Genomic DNA, 20,854 nt, shown 5'->3' on the forward strand with positions numbered 1-20,854 from the left:
GCGAGCCCCGAAACGGCAACCGCCTGCCGCTGGCCCACACAAGCCTCAACCTGTCCCCTCCGCCGGCCAATTGCGCGTCCGGGACGCCGACCTCCCTGTTCCCTCCAACAGTTTCCCCGAGAATGGACGGACTTCCCGAGGAGCTTCTCGACCTGGTGGTCGCCGAGTGCGACCTGGTCTCCCTGAAGCGGCTGCGTAGGACCTGCAAAGTACTCGCCCGTCTGGCTACCCCGCGCGTCTTCGAACACGTGCACATTGGCATGTTCATGGAGAGCTTGCAGAAGATCTGCTGCATCGCCGCGCACTCCGACTTCCGCGGCATGGTCAGGAAATTGACCTACCATGGAGAGCTGCTGCCGTACTTTGAGAGTAGAGACGAGTACGCCGAGCGGATAGACATGCGGCCGCCCTTCAGTCTGTTCTACCAAATGTATTGCTTTGAAAAGGGGCTGCCGGTGCTGCCTTCAGGCGACATGAGGTATCGTGAAGCGAAGAGCGCGGCGCTCGCCATCTGGACTAAGCTGCCGAAAGTAGACCCGGAGCTAGACCTGGACGCCTACTACAAGGACTACCAGACCATCTGGGAGGAACAGCAGGACTGGGATGAGGAGCGGACCCAGATACTTCGACGAGCAATCTGCAACCTGCCGAATCTGGAAATGGCCGAAGTGTCGTTGCAAGAGATGGGGACGCCGAAGAACCACGGACCAGTATGGGGGAGGCTGTTGCCGCGGATCCTGCAGGGCCCGGACGATTGGAAGTTCATCGACTCGAACGAGGAGGCTTCTCTTGGTGTGAGCTTGGACGGGGCCCAGCAAATAACGCACCTGCTCAAAGCGCTGTGCGAGAGAACCACCAAGCCAGTCCGTTCGCTGAAATTTGCTACCAGCAACAATGTCTTCTGGTGCCAAGCAACCCGATTGCCGTTCGGTAACCAGAGTCTGTGGCCAGACGAGCTCGGAGGCCTCGAAATCGACGGTCGCGTGTACGAAATGAGATATGCATTTCAGAACCTGACACATCTCGAACTTCTCATCTCATTTGACCACTTTTGGGACCGGAGAGATTGGATAGGGAGCGGCATGCGGGCATTTCTGCAAGAAGCCAAGAAATTAGAAAGGCTCCACTTCGGTTACAGCGAAGAGACCAAGGACCGGGAAGACGACCGTTGGGACGATCCCCTCCAAATCCTGGGGGATGTGCATTGGCCGGTGTTGCGTACTTTACGTGCAAGCTTCACAACGCGAGAGAGCCTGTTGATTGATCTCCTCAAACGCCATTCGGCAACACTTAAACGCCTTTCCCTGGTGGATATGGCCTTGTCACGAGCGCACGGCTCGTGGGCATCTATCATTGAGCAGATTCCTCGCATCCTCAAACTAGAACATATCTACGTGGAGTCGCTATGGGATTCCACGTGCGAGGACAATGGAGGAGCCGGCCTGTTTGAGTTCTGGGAAGGCGGCGCTTATGAAAGATCAATCATGGACTACTGTATCAATGGTGGCCAACCTCCGCTCATTTATCCGCGAGACTGGAATCAGGCACATCCGGACGAGCCAACACAGGACTATTTTGCTCCTCTGCGTGACCATGATTCAGAAGAGAGCGAGGAGGGACCCAGTGAGGAGGAGGCTAGTGAAGACGAAGAGGATGAGTTTTTGGTGGAGTAAGGGCAGGCGACAATATACCCTGATGCATGTCCGGCCTGAGCAAGCGTTTTTCAGCGTAGTTTTTCTCCATATCAAAAAGATCACCCGCAAAGCTCTAACATTTGTTCGCTTTGCAGTGAAAATCCTGAGACCTTTCATGTGGTGGCAGGACGCGGTGGCCGTTTCATCCCTTCTTCCCATGCAGCTGAAGCCAACATGCACACTGCCCGTCTGATATTTAGATTCTTCGAGTGAAGATCCCGTCAATATCGATCTGCTGCATGCTGTCTCACGAGTATCGGGAGGCCCCTTAAACCATGCCTGAGCCGTAAAGCACATCTTCTCTTCGCCAACTTTTCTGATCTAGCGCGCATGTTGATGTACGAAAAATTTGCGCTTCTAAACGATCCAATCGCATAATTACAACACTAAGGGCTCCTGGAACACAGAATTCAAAGGGGGGTCCGGTTAATTTCAGAGAGGACACATTAATGATCTCTGGAGCAAATCATGCTGACTTTGTACTTGCGGGGTCAATCGCGATAAACTGATGCCACATGTGAATATGTGAGTGGCGAGTTCAATAAAGTGGAACTTTCATAAAATTATTTTGAATGCCCACAATTGCAGGCATGTCCCCTGTATTATACCTCAACGCCATTCATGCAATAGTGACAGAAGGACCATCACGGTCAATTCCTTCCTTGTCCCCCTAAAACCTCGTGCTTGGATACTCGCCGAAGCGAACGCGCTGCCTCCTGATGACGGGCAGCATGCCAGCTACCAAGCCCCATGATACCACATCCAGTGGTAATTTAATACAAGCGACAGAATATTATGGTTACAAAGCGATACACGGGGTCAATCCGATAAATCAGACACCCTTCCCACCGCGTTCGTCCTGCATTCCGATGACGACGTCAGGTGCCTCAGGATGCTCTTTCTTCGCGCGTGCAGTACTCGAACGCTCATCCCTACGGCTCGAGGCGGTGCCGCCGGTGCCGGTGGCGTGGGCTCTGTTGGGCGAGGTCAGCTATGCGTCGGACTTAATTGAAGTGTTGAGGGCTCAACAATAGGGATGATGAGGAGGGGATGAGGGGCATTGTGAGGTGGTGCCGGAAGGCGTGAGCCAAAACAACTAAGAAGATTGTAGTCAAACTGACTAGGTAGTACCTGCAAGGACGACTTACTCCCTGCCAGCTTGCGAGTTCTCGTTCTGGACGTCGGACCTGTCCGTCTTTTGGGTCGTGTGCTGCTCGTCCGAGAAGGTCTTGTTGCCGGCCTTGCCGTAGCCATAGCGCGGAATCGAAGTGCTGAGCGGCCTACTTGTTTGGGTGGCGGAAGCAGCGAGGCCGCGGCGCAAGGACGGATGCGTCGTGAGGCGGCGGTAGAAGGTCAAGAACTCCGATGGGGATGGGGTCGCCATGTTTGTTGATGCGGAGCAGATGCGGAAAGTTGAAAGCGCGAAACAACAAGCCGCGAGTGATGAAAGAGGTAGATGAGAACGGAGAGAATGTGAATTGGAGACGGGAAGCAGTTCTATGGACGAGGCTAGGTCGGGCTGAAGTACTAAGTGGGGCCGTGGAACGACATGTATACGTACATGACGGGCTGCATCCCTCTCGTGGCACCGGGCCGTCATCTGCCATTGCACCTGGCCCGGCACATGCGCAGTTGCGCTACTTCTGCGCATTGCCCACTGGTCATTGATGCGTTGATGACATCACCATGCCGAGACGCGGGGAAGTAAGCGGCCCCGACTAATACGCATTGGGCAGCCACGCGGGGCGCGACACTTTCGTCTCATCACAGGCCAGCCTCTCCTGCACCACACAGATGCTCCCCTTTGCACGTTGGAGCCGCAACACGCGCCGCCCCAGGCCCCCGCCGCATCCCCGTTCATTCCTGCAGACCTCGGGTCTATCACCACCTCCCGCGCGCCTGAACGGAACTTGACGACCAAAGCACCCAAAAGAAAAAAAGAGAAGAGAAAGAAATTACCCGATCGCGCGATCCACACACACACGCCATCCGCCATGACCAACTCCACCGATCCCGCGACCTTTCCATGCACACTGTATGGCTCATTTTATATCGCAGCTGGCCATTCCCCTGTCACCAAGCTAACGCATCGCAACCCCCCTCCAGCACCCTCAACATCCCGTTCCCGACCCCCACCCACGCCACCAACGCCCAGCGCGCCCTCGCCGTCGACGAGGAGCTCTCCTCCCTCGTCAAGCGCTCGCTCTCCGTCTCTCCCGACACCCCAACCGTGCTCGACGTGCACTATGCCGCTACGACGAACCGGATGCTGCGCGTAGCCGTGAACGGCTTCTTCGACAGCCTGGGCGTCGTGTTGGGCGTGATGGAAGAACTGGACGTGGATACGGTCTTGAAGGAGGGCAAGGAGAGCGTCGAGGGTGCGCAGGGTCTGATGCCGGTGAAGGATAGCGTCGCTGGTTGAGGGGGGAGGGAAAAAAAAAGGACATTTCATGGTCTGGATGTTTGGAACTGCATAGAATCGGCGTCCGGATGAAAAGGCTCGCTTCAAAAGGGGAGGCAGAAGGCCCTGCTGCCGAAAATTGTGGCAGCGATGATACCCTATTTGCGAATTGCAGGAGGAAAAGAGGAGGCAAAGCAGGAGTGGTAAAGTACGACTCAATGTGCCACCAGTCGGTGCTCTCAGCGTCGTATCAACATCTTGACGTACCAGGTGCCGTATCACTCGGAGGATGGCGAGGTCGTCTCAATGACCAATGCGGCGGGGTAAGCTATAGCATCAGTTCCTCACTCTTGACTGCCCGAGGCCAGACGACAAAGAGTGACGACATATCACATAATCAACCAAACGAAGAGGAATGAACGCGATGCTCCTAATTCACATAGTCTAGCCAATTCGAATCACTACATCAGGAAAACCAAATGGAACGCCGCCACCATGAGCCTCTCCAGCCGGCTCGGTGGATATGCAAAGACTGCGAGGTGTTTGCTCGCTCCTCCTTTCCCGTCTTCCTGATATGACCCAAGAAACAGAGCAAAAACAAAGAACAAATTCGCGCAATGCGTCCGAGTACTGCCACCGGTGCTCTCGCATTCCCTTTCCCTCTTGACGCCGTGTGACTGATTGTCCTTGCCCAGTTTCATCCCATGTTCGTTTCATCATAACTCACCGCCATATTTTTCGGCGGTGTCTTTGAACATATCGTAATTGAAGATCCGAATCGAAAGGAAGGATGCCGAATTGGGAACCGAATTTCCAAGGAAGATGGGGGGATAAAGAGTATGCGTATGCACAATGACAAAAGCAATTAACGCTGGGTAAAAGCAGACAGTTGCAAATGCGTGGGGACATCAAAATAAATCAAAAGGCCGCACCACGGCCCCCTCTAAGCCCAGGATTATTCAGAAGAGAGGAAGCTGGACACGAGATATCAGCGATAGCAGGTTTAGTCGCCTAACCTGCTGTCGACATCCGAATCGCTGACATCCTCCTCGAGCTTCTTCCTCCTCTCCTCGTCCATCTCCTTATAGGTATCGTACGAGAGCATGAGGAAAGCGCCAATGATCAAGCAACCACCGATGACGGCGGCGAAGCTGAGCGGGGAGTTGAGCGGCGGCGGGAGGAGCTGGTCGATGAGGGCAACAATGAAGATGGTCAACAGCGCGGCCACGGATGACAAGACCGGAGATGTCAGGCTGATCAAGACAAGGAAAGAGCCGGAGAAAGCTATTCGAGTTTCGAGTCAGCAATTGAGCTAGGAAAATACTCAGACCAGTAAAATACATACTTGCGTTGGCCAAGACACTGATACACAGCATCCAGGCAGCTTCACCAGTAGGCATGGCGAACTTCTCCACACCAGTGAAATGCAAAATCGGAATGGGGATCCACAGAATGAACAGCGTGAAGCAGCCGATCAAGCTACCAAAAGTATTCGCGAAGATCATGCCTCGGCCGGGACTGCAGCCATCAGGCGGGCAGGCCAGCTTCTTGTATAGCACCTCGTACAAGCCGTACAGTACACTGCCGACACCGATAATGAGGTTACCCACAGCACGGTTGCTGGCCTCGGAGGAACCGGGAGCCTTGTCACCGCCAGCACCACCGCCGGACTTGTTGCCGTGCTTCGCCGGAGTCACGTCGCCATAGGCGACGACGAGCACACCTCCGATAGCAACAGCGACGGCGATGATCTTCGAGGTGCGAACCTTTTCGTGCAGCAGCGGGATGCTGAAAGCGTAGGCGAAGAAGGCGGAGCAATTGTAGATGGCTGTCAAATCGCTTGCGGTTGTCAGATCGACAGCTACGTACCAGCTACCGCCGGCGACTGTCAAGGCACATGTCACGATAGCGGTCATCCGAAGCATGTACGGAACAGGCGACTTGGACAGTTGCCGACCTGTGGGACGCAGCGTGCCGTGCTCAACCATCTGCGCGGTGCTGCGCAGAATCTGCAAATGCCGGCGCCAGAATGCGGGCCATGGCTGGTTCCACTTCTGGAGGCGGAGAATGAGGAGCTGCGTCGGCCAGAGCAGGGACCAAGACCCGTGCGTCAACCATCTGCAAGGGAAAGGACCGCGAAGTCAGCGCCATTGGCCCTTCTCGAAGGTTCGTTGGGGGAAGCGAGCAGAAATTTGCGGGGGTACATGGTACTTACAGCATCGTATATGCCTTGTTCCAGCCCAAGTGGTGTTGGATGTAGACGGCCGTCTCCGTCTGCACGGCGAAGCTGATTAAGCTCAACACCAAGAAGCCGGCGGCGTACGTGTACCGCTTACGGGTCGCGGTCTTGGCCTCGAGATCAGGGTCCCGTTCGTGGAAAGTGCGGCGACGGCCGCCCATCTGCGGACGGAGCGTGGGCGAGTCGTAACTGCGGCGATCATCGCGTTTGTTGCCAAGCAAGGGCTGATGCGAACGACCGTCCGTCGGCCGGTGGAAGGGGGGACGCAGGTCGGAAGGCATGTCGTCGTCGTCGGCGACCGAGTCCCTGCTGTTGCGGTTGCGATCCTCGTCGTCGTCGTTCCGACTTCCCAGTTCCCAGTCCTCGAACTCGAGTTCACTGTCTGACGCGGCCGCAGAGGGAGGCTCCCTCCCTTCGTTCAACGGCTTGTTCTCCTCGGAGGCGTTATGGGGGTGCGGAGGATGGCGATGGGCTACCTCGGAGGTAATAGACACGAACGGCGAGGGGGATCGCGAAGGCTGCCGTGGTGACAGGACGACGGGCGACGAGCCCAGGGACGGGGTCGAGATTGGGGGAGGCTGATGAGGTTGAGCGCGAGGCTGGTGGTTGGGATGGAGCGAGGAGGAGGAGGGCGCGGGTCTATCTCTCTGGGGCACGGAATGGGCTGACGAGTTATTCATCCATGCGGTGTTTGGTGGGGATGATCAGGGTTTGGGACAAAAGCAGGCGCATCGAGTGACGGAGTCGTGACCTGGGCTTGGCCACGATGCACGAATGGCGCCGGGGCTTGGCGGCGCGCCCGAGGCCCGTCCCTGCTGTCTTGCGCGCGCGGATCACGGGGCGGGTGGCGGGTTGCGCAACTGACCCAGGCATATCGCGGGTGTCTGGCAAACGGCGTCTTCTAGGAGCGGCAGACCCCGAGGCAGCATGTATCGCGCAGGTGCATGGCGTGCGTGGTGCCTGGCGCCGGGCTCGTGGCCGTCGCGTCCAGGACGGACGATCTCCACGGATTTAGCATAACTCCAGCATCACTTCCCCGCTGGCCGTGATGACGAGCGCGACGGCAGCTCCGCCATGCCCACCCTTCGCAGCAGCGATCCGACGCATAAATACCAGCCGCGGCCCTGGGGCGCAGAGCGTGAAGTCGCACAGCCGTCCCGTCCATCTCGGCAATCTCCCACCTGCCGATCGAGCCCTGCCCTGCCCTGCCCCCTCTGATAAGCCAGCAGCCGCACCAATGCCTCTCGTCGCCAACACCCGCCCCACGCCCCGCGTGATCCTAGGGCTGATGACCTTTGGGTGAGCACGACATCGCACACTAAGACACATTTTCCACCCACGTGTCGCTCACCGATGCCGCCGTGCCTGTGATGTCACCGCAGCGCGGAAGAAAAAAAAAATAGCCCAATGGACTCCACTGACTCGCTGTTGCTGCGTCCAGGCCTGACGAGTCCAACGGCGCCCGCATCACCTCGCTAGACGAATACAACAAGGTCCTGGACCACTTCCAGTCCCAGGGCTACAATGAAGTCGACACCGCCCGCGCCTACGTCGGCGGCCTGCAGGAAGGCTTCACCGCCTCCGCCAAATGGAAGGGCCGCGGCCTGACGCTGGCGACCAAGTGCTACCCACGTGAGCCCGGCACCCACCAGGCCGCACGCATCACCGAGAGCGTCGAGACGAGCCTGGCCGAGCTGCAGACGGACTGCGTCGACATCTTCTACCTGCACGCCGCCGACCGCAGCGTGCCCTTCGCCGAGACCCTCGAGGCCGTCGACAAGCTGCACAAGCAGGGCAAGTTCGTGCAGCTGGGCCTGAGCAACTTCACGGCCTTTGAGGTCGCCGAGGTCGTCATGACCTGCAAGTACAACGGCTGGGTGCGTCCGACCATCTTCCAGGCCATGTACAATGCCATCAGTAAGTGCCTTGCCCGCCACCGTGTGTCGTCCGGTTTCGGCTGACGGCAGCCAGCGCGCTCCATCGAGGCCGAGCTTATCCCCGCTTGTCGCCGGTATGGTCTGGATATTGTCGTCTACAACCCCATTGCGGGCGGTCTTTTCTCCGGCAAGTACAAGTCTTCCGAAGTGCCCACGACCGGACGCTTCTCGGATGCTGTAGGCCGCATGGGGGACATGTACCGCGCCAGATACTTCAAGGATGCCACATGGGAAGCTTTGCGTATCATCGAACCCGTCGTCAAGAAGCATAACTTGACCATGCTTGAAACAGCTTTCCGTTGGCTGACCCATCATTCGGCGCTGAGGATCACGGATGGCGGCAATGATGGTGTCATCATTGGTGTCAGCAGTTTGGAACAGCTGCAGCAGAACCTCAAAGAATTCGAAAAGGGTCCGTTGCCGGACGAAGTGCTGAAGGCGCTCGACGAGGCGTGGCTCGTGGCCAAGCCCACAACACCAAACTATTGGCATCTGGACCTGAAGTACACCTATGACACGAGGAAGGCTCTTTTTGGTTGAAACAATCAAGAAAGGGATTGGGGAGCTAAGTGAAGACGGGAAATGCGAGAGTTCCCTGCAAAGCAGCCGCTTTCTGCAGGACCACTAGACTGACAAAGGGTAAGTGGTGTGAGACGTACATTGAAGGTCTATTGGGATGTCTGAACACGCAAAAATCAATTCTTCATTTTCCAGAGGATCTAAGCCTAGTGAACACCTCTCAATGTCGCCAAACAAAAACGCATAAGAAAGAATGGGGGGTATCGCCGACCGAAAGACTGCGTGCAGAGAACGCAACAAGTGCACACGAAATCAAAAGTCCTCGCCCGTTTGGAACCAATGCTTGAGATCTCGGACCTCTTTAATTGGCGCGAAGCGAACGCAGATTTCCTGAATGTCGTACTGAAGCGAGTCAGCTGGCACCAGTCCCCGCCGTATGAGGTTTCTGATGAATAAAACTAGCAATTTTACTTTTCGTTTCCTCTCTTCAGGGTCAAAGGAGGGGAAGTAGGGCTCCTCAGATTCATTCGTCCCAGTGCTGCCGTTGCTGGACGAGTCTTCGAGTGTGCGGAGGCCATGTTGGATGTAGTTGCAGGCGATGACCGGGCTTTCCAAATTCGCTTCGCCAGACGCGAGAACGCCATTGATAATCTCCATGGAAGCCAGATCGATGGGCAGGTTCACAAGCATCTGTTGGGCTTGGTCAGGTTGCTTCTGCGACAACTCGACGATTTCTTCAGCAGCTAATCCGTCTTCACCGCTTTGTCGTGGCCCAGGATCCCTTTCATACTTGGAGATGTTAGCAGGTGCGGTTTCACGAGATGGTACTGGCTGTGGCCCCACATTTGGGGCATACCACTCTTCGAATTCCGCCGCACCCACTGCCCGATAGTCTTTGACCGGAGACTTCGAGGCATCGTCCTCGGTTTCCTTTTGGGCCGGCCAATGGTCTCCTCTGCTCAACTTGATGATTTCATCCGAAATCTCGTTCTTGTACCACTCGCGCCAGGGAATACCCTCCTTATCCAGGACGTGGATATAGCTTGCAATGTTGAACTTGGGTTCTGGGTCATTCCGCTTGAAGTTCTTGAGGAACGACGACGGTGCGGGGACTAACTTGGGAGCATCCTCGGCCGATTTGGAGAGCTCAAGGAGGATATGCTTGATGTATCGGATAACGACCCGGAGAAGCTGGGCTTCTCGACTGTCGTCGGGGAGCATGTCCAGCGTGTCGGGTTGATCCCACAGGAGGAGAGTCTTGACCCAATGGGCCAGTGCGGGGTGGTGTTGTAACTCGGTGTTGGGATGGAGTCGCAGAAGCTGGTTGTTGCATTCGAGGCAGTGTATAACCACTTGTCTGATGGACAAATCCGCCGCTGCGAAGCCAAGTCAGCTTTGGTGTCCATCATGGGTGGAGAGAGAGAGAGAGAGATGCGCACTAGAGTCCTGGGGCTCCTCTAGCTGGTGCATGGAGTTGATCAAATTCACGGTTCTGATGAAGGGCGTCTCCCCGAACCAGGCTTGCGCAGGCCGGTAGTCCGGGTCGCTGGCAGTAATGACGTTGTACACCTCGTCGTACCATGGCAGCTCGTCGGTTTCGACCTCGAAGGCATAAGCGAACATGCGGATTGGCTCGGGCAGCTTGGAGCGGTTCGAAGCGGTCCTGAACCTGACGACGGCGTCGGTACCCTTGGGAAGAGCAGTCATGGCGCTAATGGACGTGGGAAACAAATGGCCGGTGTGCATGTTAGCTGCGGCGATGGGTAGGCCGAGATGATGCGGAAGATGCTGCGGGTGGGCCATCTCGCCAGCGATGCGCAGGACGCGTAGCGGGAGGCATGGACGGGCGGGAGGGACGGCGCAGGTCGCGCACTTTACTCGCCGAAGGTTTGTACGAGCTGCGGAAGTGACGTGGGTAGCGGTAGCGAAAGCTCGACGCCGAAACGCGGCGGGCCCTGCCGTTCACTAGCGCTGATCACCGCCACCGTCTTTCGACCAGTCACGTGCAGCATGCTATTAATATATCGTCCGTCGTTGCACCCAGCGAGAGACATGGCGGTCCCTCTGCTAGGCGTGAGAGCTGTCGCCGCCAGGGCTTCTGCATTCAGATGGGACATGCATGCTTGTGTGTCTGGCGAGTTTCACATCGACCCCCAACCCAACACGGGCATCTGACCGACTCAAGCCAATGGCATTTGCTATTGGGTCAGAGCAGCCCCAACTTCTTGTGGTTGCAAGAGATAACGTGTCAGCAGAGCAGTGGGACTGCAGGCGATGCAGCAGTCTCACGGGCGTCGACACGCAAATCAACGAGCTCTCCACGACCCCGCTTCCATGCCAAATATCGCTCGGACCATAGGACCCTTTCTTGGCACAGTGGTGGCTTTCTGGGCCAGTAGTCTTTGCCGATCAGGGTTGCGGGACTTGCCAGTCAGGGCCAACGTTACTGGCTGTGGATTGAACCAGTCAGTTCAAAATTTGGATCGAACAGGACGTGGATTGAGAAACATGTCTGGTGTAGTGTATCAAAAAGGGTGCGATAATTGGCTAGAACCGTCAAACATCAGCGCAGTTCTGCTGTGCAGCCGTTTGGTGGTAGGTAGCCCCTGTCCGAAGCTTTATTAGTAGCGATGAATTATTTCCAATGGACAGGGACTCAAGGATATCCCCGGACTGAAACTGGGGAAGCAATGGGAAACGTCTCTCAGGTGGACTTGCCTAGCAACCCTCAGCTCCAGTCCACAGCCTTGCTGCGAAACGCCTCTCATATACCGCGTTGGGGGGAAAGGCTTGCAACCAACACCATCCGTTCTCGAAGCCCGCTCGTGCGTCTTTCTCTCGCTAAATCCTAGTATCACTGGAGTATCGACTGGCAGTATGATGCATTCAACTCAAGCGGCTAGAGAGTCAAAACGCAGGTACGCTGTGTGTGCCGTTACTACGCGCCTTCGAGCCGAGTGCCGATTAAAGCTGCCCTTGCCGCTGTCTTCGGCCCGCATTCCGGGATTAAGAGCGCAATGGAAGGCGCTTAGCGCAGCGCAATACCTGGGCGATTGGAGGATGCAGCACAGGGAAAGTAAGGTTATTGACCTTTCGGTATGCAAGCGCCGGCAAGCAGAGCCTCGCGGTCCCAATGCGCTGGCCATTGCTGTGCTGGGGTCTGAAATCAAAGAAGCTGCCGCTGAACAAGTCCAAAAGTCAACGCGAGGAATGCTGTTGTGGTTTCCTCAAAGCGACAATGAAGAACGGGGGACTCGAAAAGAAAAGGCACGGGAATAGAAAGAAGATGGCTGTATGGTTTGTTCTCGGTTCGCCCAGCGGAAGGACAATGGAAGGCATGTGATAAGCACGGGGAGTTCGGCCGGCGGAAGGCACGGCAGGTCCTGAGTCAAGCAAAGCGCCGCGCCCGGCCGGTCGAGAGTGCATGCACAACTAGCGCCAACAGCGCAACGCTCGGTCACGCCGAGCAGGAGACGCCGTGGTGGAATGCCAGGCTGGGATCGGTTTTCACGAAGGACGGTTCGAGGCGAAAGGTGATGCGGTGTGGGAAGAGTCGTCATTAATGGATCATCACTATGTAAGAAGGACTGAGCCAACAACAAGCTGCAAACTCCAGCTGCCGTACCGACTACCATGCAATACTATCCGCTACGCCAGGAGAGCCCTGGCAACGCCGAAGAATTATGCCGTGAGCAGCGAGCCGAAACATCCAGAGAAAAGAAAATTGGGTATCGAGTAGATGGGAAGGGTTCCATTGCATCGGGGCGGCTAAAACTTGAAGATGATGTACCTGGGCGCGGGTTAGCGGCGCTGCTGGCTCAAAACAAACGGCCGGGTTGACGACGTACAGCGCGTGGATGATGCCGGGAATGTAACCCAGGATGGTCAACAGGATGTTGATGAGGAAGTCGGCATTGCAACCGCGCTCAAGGAAGACACCAAGCGGGGGCAAGACGACGGCAAAGATGATCTTGATGATGTCGCTGCAGGCCAGTCAGTAAGCAGAGGGCTGCGACACACCGCCGCGGCGGGCGAGACGGAGAGGGCAAGCGTACCTTCCGGTGAAAGGCATGATGGCGGGTTGGAGCTGGCGGAGTCGGGAATGTGGTGTCTGAGAGTGGGCGCGACGCAAAAGTAACACAGGAGCTGTGATGGGAGTGGACGGGTGGTGGCTGGAGGCTGTATTTATGGGCTGCGACTGGCGGCTGCGCGCATGACGTAGCGGGCATGTCAAAGGGCCGCGATCCCTGACTGCGCCGGCGCTTGGATGTGGCTGGACTCGGGCGCGCTCATCATTCATCATCTAGCCCCAACGCCCTGCACGCTCAGCCTTCAGCGAGCCAAGTCCGGTTTGCGCGTCGTGCGACTGCGCGTTGCCTTGCGGGCTGCGCTTCTGCCCTGTTGTCCCATCGCTTCCCGCGTCCGAGAGCTGCCAGCCCGCGCGCGCAGCCAGATCCAGGTGCCAGCTCCAGCCGACCCGCGCCATCCCAGGCGCCCAATCGATCGCCCTGGTCGCTGCATTCCGTCCTATCCGGACGCGCCCGGCGCTGTTCCGTGTTCCGTTTGCCAGTCCTTGGCCTGCCTTCCCCAGACGGCTTCAGCCCTGTGTGGCGCGCTGCGCACTGTGGCGCAGGCTGCGCACCCTTGTGTCGTCGTCGTCATGCCCTCCGAGCCTCTTCTCTCCATGACCTGCTTTGCCTCCTTGGCCTTGGCTCTCACGCGACCGGCATGCGCCACGCTTACCCTGCGGCTTGCCTCTTGTTCACCTGATGCTGCCCGGTGCCCGTGCTTGATTGTTGATCACTGCGAAAAAGGCGGCCTGAGGAACAGAGCTAAGCCGCAAAGCAAGCGCTATTTAATTAAGCTTTCACCGCCCATAAGTGGGGCCTGGAATATTGGAATCCGCTGAGCCGCTGATTGGCCTCCGCCAGTCTCCAACACCTTCAGACCTTCAGACCTCTAATGATGCGCGTACGACGTGAAGCGGTAAACCAGCGCGCTCTCACCGGCCAGTTTGCTGGGAGCTATTCCATGGCCGGGAGCACGCGCCTCGTCTCTATAGTACATACATAGTATAACAGGATTACTAGACCTATCACATGCGAATGATATACATGCGCAGAATTCGAGACTCCAGAAAGCCGGGTAACATGCACAGTGTGCCTCAGAGAATCCAGCCGGGTCAAGATGATAGCAATCTGCAAACCATCCACTGCAGACAACAGCATCTCGAGCAAAGGAGTGGGTCGTCGGCCACGACTTTCAGGCTTTATAGGCTTGCCCCGCGCCTCCGCCGCACCTCAAACAGACAACACATCCAATTCCACCATCCAGCGCCTTCCTTGACCATTGGCTCTGCCACCGCAGCTGTCGACTGAAGGATTCAAGAAAACACCGTGAACCATGCCGTTTCAGCCAGCTGCCCACGATGGTGTCGCCCACTGTTTCTCGCCCGGCCTGTTGGCTTTCGAGCACAGACCTGCCAATGCCTCAGCAGCCACCAACACCAACGTGCTGATCTGGTATGTCTTCTTGTCTTCAACATCCCTTGGCATTTCCCCCACAGCAGTCTCGCACGTGACTCACGCCTTCCAGGGTTGGCGGCCTCGGCGACGGCCTCCTCACCGTCCCATACCCCACCGCCATCGCCTCCAAGCTTCCCCCCAACTGGATCCTCGCCCAACCGCTCCTCAGCTCCTCCTACGCCGGATGGGGAACCTCGAGCCTCGTCCGCGACGCCGACGAGCTCGCCCAGTGCGTCAAGTACTTCCGGGAGCGGCGCGGGCCCGGCGCCAAGATCGTCGTCATGGGCCACAGCACCGGATGCCAGGACGCGATCGAGTACGTGTCGTCGCCGTCCGACCCGTCCGCCGCCGCTTCCAGGACCCCCCTCGACGCCGTCATCCTGCAGGCGCCCGCCAGCGACCGCCAGGCCATGCTGCAGTCGTTGGGGAAAGCTAGTTTCGACGCGGCGAACGACGTAGCGCGGCAGTACGTGGAAGATGGCCGTGGTGAGGATGTCTTGCCGTTCCGCGTCACGGAGAAGGATTTCAAGAAAACGCCCATCTCGGCACGGCGCTGGCTGGCGCTCGCTTCGCCGGATAAGAAGGGCGCGGATGACTTCTTCAGCGATGATTTGCCGGATGAGAGCTTGAAGAAGACGTTTGGTGCTGTGCCCAAGGGTTTGGGCGTGTGTGTCCTTTACTCTGGCAGCGATGAGTTTTGTCCATCAAGCGTGGACAAGGGGGGGCTGGTCAGGAGGTGGAGCGGGTTTGTGAAGGAGGCGGGAGGTGTGTGGGAAGAGGAGTTTGGAGGCGTTGTGCCAGGTGCCACTCACAACCTGAAGGGGAGTTCGGAAACGGTTGTCAGCGATTTATGCCGGAGAGTTGTCGGGTTCCTGCAAAAGGTGGAGAAGGGTGAGGCCGCGCATCTGTAAGCAGATGTGCTGTTTGCGGGTGTGCTCAACGAAGCGGGCACAGAAAAGGCCATAGAGCCACTTGCTTGGTCAGTCGAAAGTCAAGCTAACAGTTCAGTCTATGCACTAGGTAACATTGGATGGGTTTCAGACAAGTCTATTTGAACTACACGGTTGCCATAATACTTAGCTTCGATTTGACTTGCCATTTTGATTCAGTCTTGAACACCGCCCTGATTTTCTCTCCATACAATCTCCTGTTTCCTTCACTCTAGATAAAAATCATGTTTGTCTTTATCTAACAGTTACCCTGTAACCCGTATTTGAATTTCCCCCCCTGATTGATATCATCCCCCTTCACTCACCCTTCAGCACAACTTCCAAAGCCTTACCCTTCGGCGTGATGACAAAGTAATTCTCCAGCTCCATCTTCTCGGGGGTCATGCTGTCCGCCAGCCTCAAGCCTCTACACTCGCGGAACAACATCGCCGTTCCGAACCTCAGCTCCATCCATGCCAGGTTGATGCCCAGGCAGGATGTCGCGCCCGCACCAAAAGCGCAGAACGTTGCTTTCGCTCCGGGTGAAATCTCCCGGCCGGGCAGCCAGCGATACGGATCAAATCTATCCTCGCACGTCAGCGATTTTCGGTTCCTCAATTCTCTCACCAGACTTTCCATCTCAGTGGGGGAGGGAGGTTGGACTCACTCCTGGGCGTTATCCCACAGGTTCTCATCCCGATGTAGCGTGTACGCCTGCGTGCTCACTGTCGTACCCTCGGGGATGAAGTAGCCACCGAGGGTGACGCCGCCGGGCGGCGCGACGCGGGGCAGGCTGCCGGGCACGGCGCAGTAGAGGCGCAGGGTCTCGTTGATGATGGCGTTAAGCAGGGGCAGCTGCTCGAGGTCCGCGTCGGAGAAGCCCTCGTGCAGCATCGCCAGCTCCTGTTCCAGCGCCTGCTGCAGCGCCGGCTGCGAAAGCACGGCGTAGCTGAGGAAGGTCAGGGTGTTGGCCGTGGTGCCGGAGCCGGCGAAAATGAGGCTCGTCGACTCGGTGCGGACGTCCTGTACAACAGCATATGTTAGTGATCGAGCCGCTGTTGAGGAACAGAAAAATGAATAGGAAGAGAGAGAGAGAGAAAGGAAAAAGCCAAAAACTCACCATCTCATCCACCCGACTCCCCCCTTTCTCCGCCTCCGCCATAATCGTCGCCATCAAGTTCGAATCCCTCCCACCAGTCCTCGCATTCTCCACTGCCTTCGTCCCATACGCCAAAATATACTCACTGCTATTAAACGCCTCCCTCAGCGCCCTAACCGGCACCCTCGCGCCAATCGCCCTCACCCACGGCAACTCGGCGCCCACCCCATTCCCCACCAACGCCGCCTCCAGCACGCGTATATACTCGGTCCTCCTCCCGGCCTCCAACATGCCAAACGACTCCCCGAACCCCAGCACGCCCACCACATCCGTCGCCATAAACGTCCACCACTTCATCAGATCCGCCACCCCCTTCTCCAACCCCTCCTCCCTGATCTTCCCCACCGCGACCTCGCACTTCTCCCGCACGGCCCCCTCCCACCGCTCGCGCAGGAACCCTTTCCCGAAAGCTCGCGCGAACAGCCGCCGCCGCGCGGCGTGCTGCCGCGCGTCGCGCATGGTGAAGACGGACAGGCGCGGGAAGTTGGTCAGCTTCTCGTACCACAGGTCCTTTGCGAACTTGGACTGCACGCCGTGGATCTGCCGGAACGCCGCCACGTCGCCGCCGACGGCGACTTCGGTCGGCGAGATGCGCACGATGGGGCCGTACGCCTTGTGCAGCGCGTCGATGTGGAAGATGCGTCGGCCGGACGTGACGGCTTGTTTGAGCGGGAGGTTGGTCAGGCGTGAGGAGAGGGGGCCCGGGATTTGGCGGAGGGGGGAGGTGAGGGCGTGGAAGATTGTCTGGATGGAGGGGGGGCGGGAGATGTTAGTGTTATTTGTTGCTGTTGTTGTTGTGGTTGTGGTGGTGGTGGTGGCGGTGGTGGACTTGGAGGGAGGGTGGGTTTTTGTACATACCTGGACGAGCCAGACGGCAATGGTGAGGGCTACACCCGCGGCGAGCGCCAGGAGAGGACTGAGGGCCATCTTTGGGAGGCCGAGATATGGAAACCTCCGTAAAGTAGAGGAAAGAATGAGAAGTGTATAACGAGCTCGTTGTAAATCTGACTATCAGAAGAACAGACTTCTTGGGACCTGAGTGGCAAGAGGCATGGAAGCCAGACTACAGTATTTATGTACGCCCGACAGACAGTGGATAGTCCGTCCATCGGGATTGCCCTCGACCCCGACGCAGGGCCACAGGCAAAAGCAAGCTTCGGGAGACACATCTCCGAAAGCCAAGCACCGGATCCTTCTTGTTCCGCTGGCAGGAGGCTTGTATGGGAGCAAAGTGGTGCACAAGAGTTGCATCCGGGGAATGGCTGTGGGGAAGCGCGAGAGATGAGGGCGTGGCGTACAGTAGCGGCTGGCGCAATCTGGGTAGAGTTGGGACCCGGAATGGTGCACCAAGATAACGACTGGCGGCCTCAACTTCGCACCTCGCAAAAAGCAACTGACATGAAGCAAATGGACGGAGCTAATTAACCAAACAGCAGTCCGAATCGAAAGAGGAAGGTAACAGAAGAAGCAAATATAAGCAATCGATGCAGGACATAAATAAGCTTTGTTAGAGCCCGCGTTACCTCACCCGTAAGCTAGCCAGGCACGCTTGAGGCTCGCGTTCCATAAGGGCGGGGTTGGCGCGCGGGACCAACTTGCACTTCCCACCTTGCAGCAAGCTAAACCAGGCTTGAACTCACACAACGTGCGGTACAGGATCATCGCTGCATGATGCCCACTCTTCTGGATCCGCACCTTCGGCTCCCCCTTTCGTTCTCCTAGCTCTTGTACAACCTTCTTGCCGGGAGGGGCAGCAAGCGAACTCCGAAAAGCCAACCGGACGCCCGAAAAGCACAGGGTAATCATTGTTAACAGGCAGAGAAGGGGAGCAAGAATATCTAAAGGCTGAGTGAGCGCATACTTCTGTAGTACAAGAGCGATATATAGAAAAGATTTCCTTCAATGCAAGTACCATGGTAAGAGGCTATCAAAGTACCGTCTGGAGAAGCGTAAGCATCAAAAAGACACTGAAGATGGCCAATACCACGGCATTACCCGAAAAAACCTCGAAGCAAGTAGACAATGTCAGAGAGTCATGCAGTGCATGTAATCTTAGATTGATAACCACATCCCAGGCGTGTGGTTGACTGGTGAAACGCGGGCGCCACACCCGCGCATACGATTCGCGAAGCTGGGATACCTACGCTGCTGTGCACTGCCCGCCATGAGACAAAATGCTGTTCCAGGCCGGCAGCGACACGTGGCGATCTACCTTTCATGGAGAATTAAGCGTCGAGCCACCATGCGTTGGCTAAAGTAGGTAGATCGTGGACAAACTGAGGGCGCAAAAGTCATTTCTGAAGCATACAGTGATACGACACCTACCATGACGGCATGTACTCGCAGCTGTGGGTCCTCGAGCAACTTTAAGTGCCGCGATATGCAGGCATGTTGAGTCGAAACGCTAGTTTCCGTATTTGAATTGCCCTACTATTCTCGGACGGATGCATACACGACTCATGCTCACCTGCCTTGCTGTTCAGTGTGTCAATAACTCAAGTAAATGAATCAGTAGCACCGTATTCAAAGCGGTGTGGAGGCACCCCTCATCATAGTTTTTGTTACGGCTGCCAGTGCGTAGGCTTTGGTCGATCGTCCGTATTCGCCAACGTCTAGGATGGAAAAGCAAGGGGAGCATCAGACGTGGGAAGTTGAAGCAACCGTCCGGACATGTGAGTATTCACGAGTTGTACAAGCTATCCGGACAGGGCTCCGACTCCCCACGTGCATCCATCCGTTTACTTCATCGTCTCCTGGATGATCGTGTGCTTCTGGGCTTGCCGATATCCTCGATATCCATAACGCTGGCCTCGGGAATGTCTTCGGCTTTGACGTTTCGTTCCACCGCAACCTCTTTGACAATCTCCTGCTTCACCGTCTCGCCGTCTAATTCGACTTTGACAGTGGACCTGTCCTTCTTCACCGTTGTCTGCTTCTTCGCAACAACCGCGCCGGGACACAGACCCTTTTCGGCAAGCGTGCATTCCCCGCACTTCCTGCCTACGGGGAGGCAGATGGTCTGACCAAAGCCGACGAGAAGATGATTGATCGCATGCCACTTTTCTCGCGGCAGCCATGCCTCGAGCGCGGCTCTGGTTTCCTCAGGGTTACGCGTCTTATGCCACCCCCACAGGTTGGTAATCCGATGGACGTGAACATCCACGCCGATACCCTCGTCGCGCCCCCAAGCCGCGCTCATGCACAGATAAGCCATCTTGGGCCCAACGCCGGGCAAGGACACCAGCCCCTCAATCGTATCCGGAATGTCCCCGTCAAACTTATCGCGCAGGATTTCGGCGGTTTGCTTGATATACTTAGTCTTGTTGTTGTGAAACCCGACCTTCTCGATCAAAGAATTCAACCGCGCCGGTTCCACTTCCAGCAGAGCGCGCAGGTTGAATCCGCCCGGCAGGTTGTCCTGCAAGTTCTTCATGGCGACGGACGTGACAGTGTCTTTGGTTTGCGACGACAGCATCAACGCAACCAGCGTCTGCAGCCGCTGGTCCAGCGGCGAGTCCTTCCGGTCCGCCAGACTCTCGCAGCCCATTGTATCGACGGGAGCCACCACCCGGGAGCGCATCTCGGCGGTTAGGCCGTACATCTCTTCCCAATTGGGCGGCGGTTCGACCTTGACGGACCCGTCCGCGGCGACCGCCTTCTTTGCGGGGGCCCGGCGCGCCTTTTTCGCCTTTGTGCTGGTGTTGACCGTTCCGTCCCGCGCATCGCCGGCGCGCTCGAGTAAGGTCGGCGACGTGCGCGCGCGCGACGAGTCGGCGATACTTGCGGTGAATGACGGCGACGGCGGCGGCTTGGTTTCAGAAGCGGGTGCTGTGCCGCTCCGCTTGCGCTTGCGCGTCGAGGAGGACAATGACGCCGTGGTCGTGGGTTTTGCCGGCGCTTGTCGATGGCCCCGAAATGGGTCTGGAGAATCGCCGCCGCCGCCGTCGGACGAAGGCACGGAGGAGAGTTCGGATGAGGAAGAGCCGCGTTCATGGTCGTCGGCAGCGCCGTTGTCGTGGTTCGCCGCCGGCCTGATCGACGGTGGGCTACTGCTCTTAGCAGCGCGCTGGTTCCGCTCCTGCTCCCGCTGCTCGGGCGCAGCGGCGGAGTCTGAAACCCTCCGCGTTTGAGCGTCGTCGGGTCGAGCTGGAAATTTCCGCGAGGACGACGGCGACGACAATGCACGCATGACGACGGCGGTCTCGCGGGCGATACGGGAGGTGCGCATCGTCCTGGCTAGCGGCGTGCAATGGGGGGGGGATGGGGGTGGGCGCGAGGTGGGTGGCGGACTTCGTGGTGGATGCGCGCGCGTCGCGTGGGTGGTTGGCAATTGCGCACACTTGACAGGTCAGCTCGGCCCCCCCGGCGGCTAGTAAGGTCCAGGGGCACGGAAGGCCCGCTGGCTTGGCACACGCAATGCGCGCGCCGCTGCCATCGCGCAAGCAGGTGAC

General features: G+C 57.4%; 9 protein-coding genes across 9 annotated transcripts; 4 read left to right on the top strand and 5 right to left on the bottom strand.

Moving 5' to 3' along the window:
- Nucleotides 1-122: 122 nt before the first annotated feature.
- BKCO1_240005 (chromatin modification-related protein eaf7 protein) lies at nucleotides 123-1,673 on the top strand (the record flags this gene model as incomplete). The annotated part of the gene is made up of 1 exon (XM_020273147.1): nucleotides 123-1,673. The coding sequence occupies one exon, from the start codon at nucleotides 123-125 to the stop codon at nucleotides 1,671-1,673; it is 1,551 nt and encodes a 516-aa protein (XP_020130503.1).
- Nucleotides 1,674-2,526: 853 nt separating this feature from the next.
- Nucleotides 2,527-3,078, bottom strand: BKCO1_240006 (uncharacterized protein; the record flags this gene model as incomplete). The annotated part of the gene is made up of 2 exons (XM_020273158.1): nucleotides 2,527-2,668; nucleotides 2,843-3,078. 2 exons carry the CDS (start codon nucleotides 3,076-3,078, stop codon nucleotides 2,527-2,529), a joined length of 378 nt encoding a protein of 125 aa, XP_020130504.1.
- A 610-nt stretch (nucleotides 3,079-3,688) lies between these two features.
- BKCO1_240007 (transcription factor pcc1) lies at nucleotides 3,689-4,116 on the top strand (the record flags this gene model as incomplete). Its single annotated transcript, XM_020273169.1, has 2 exons — nucleotides 3,689-3,729; nucleotides 3,801-4,116. 2 exons carry the CDS (start codon nucleotides 3,689-3,691, stop codon nucleotides 4,114-4,116), a joined length of 357 nt encoding a protein of 118 aa, XP_020130505.1.
- A 982-nt stretch (nucleotides 4,117-5,098) lies between these two features.
- On the bottom strand, nucleotides 5,099-7,014 carry BKCO1_240008 (uncharacterized protein; the record flags this gene model as incomplete). Its single annotated transcript, XM_020273180.1, has 3 exons — nucleotides 5,099-5,379; nucleotides 5,441-6,213; nucleotides 6,311-7,014. The coding sequence occupies 3 exons, from the start codon at nucleotides 7,012-7,014 to the stop codon at nucleotides 5,099-5,101; spliced, it is 1,758 nt and encodes a 585-aa protein (XP_020130506.1).
- A 557-nt stretch (nucleotides 7,015-7,571) lies between these two features.
- BKCO1_240009 (aflatoxin b1 aldehyde reductase member 2) lies at nucleotides 7,572-8,811 on the top strand (the record flags this gene model as incomplete). The annotated part of the gene is made up of 3 exons (XM_020273191.1): nucleotides 7,572-7,633; nucleotides 7,776-8,251; nucleotides 8,306-8,811. The coding sequence occupies 3 exons, from the start codon at nucleotides 7,572-7,574 to the stop codon at nucleotides 8,809-8,811; spliced, it is 1,044 nt and encodes a 347-aa protein (XP_020130468.1).
- Nucleotides 8,812-9,102: 291 nt separating this feature from the next.
- Nucleotides 9,103-10,536, bottom strand: BKCO1_2400010 (2-5a-dependent ribonuclease; the record flags this gene model as incomplete). Its single annotated transcript, XM_020273055.1, has 2 exons — nucleotides 9,103-10,166; nucleotides 10,230-10,536. 2 exons carry the CDS (start codon nucleotides 10,534-10,536, stop codon nucleotides 9,103-9,105), a joined length of 1,371 nt encoding a protein of 456 aa, XP_020130481.1.
- Nucleotides 10,537-14,193: 3,657 nt separating this feature from the next.
- Nucleotides 14,194-15,226, top strand: BKCO1_2400011 (uncharacterized protein; the record flags this gene model as incomplete). Its single annotated transcript, XM_020273066.1, has 2 exons — nucleotides 14,194-14,312; nucleotides 14,386-15,226. 2 exons carry the CDS (start codon nucleotides 14,194-14,196, stop codon nucleotides 15,224-15,226), a joined length of 960 nt encoding a protein of 319 aa, XP_020130482.1.
- A 336-nt stretch (nucleotides 15,227-15,562) lies between these two features.
- BKCO1_2400012 (cytochrome p450) lies at nucleotides 15,563-17,330 on the bottom strand (the record flags this gene model as incomplete). Its single annotated transcript, XM_020273077.1, has 3 exons — nucleotides 15,563-15,827; nucleotides 15,912-16,267; nucleotides 16,365-17,330. 3 exons carry the CDS (start codon nucleotides 17,328-17,330, stop codon nucleotides 15,563-15,565), a joined length of 1,587 nt encoding a protein of 528 aa, XP_020130479.1.
- Nucleotides 17,331-19,146: 1,816 nt separating this feature from the next.
- BKCO1_2400013 (endonuclease iii) lies at nucleotides 19,147-20,631 on the bottom strand (the record flags this gene model as incomplete). Its single annotated transcript, XM_020273088.1, has 1 exon — nucleotides 19,147-20,631. The coding sequence occupies one exon, from the start codon at nucleotides 20,629-20,631 to the stop codon at nucleotides 19,147-19,149; it is 1,485 nt and encodes a 494-aa protein (XP_020130480.1).
- Nucleotides 20,632-20,854: the final 223 nt, after the last annotated feature.

Source organism: Diplodia corticola (genome assembly GCF_001883845.1).
Source record: "Diplodia corticola strain CBS 112549 chromosome Unknown scaffold24, whole genome shotgun sequence".
Classification (NCBI taxonomy): Eukaryota; Fungi; Ascomycota; class Dothideomycetes; order Botryosphaeriales; family Botryosphaeriaceae; genus Diplodia; species Diplodia corticola.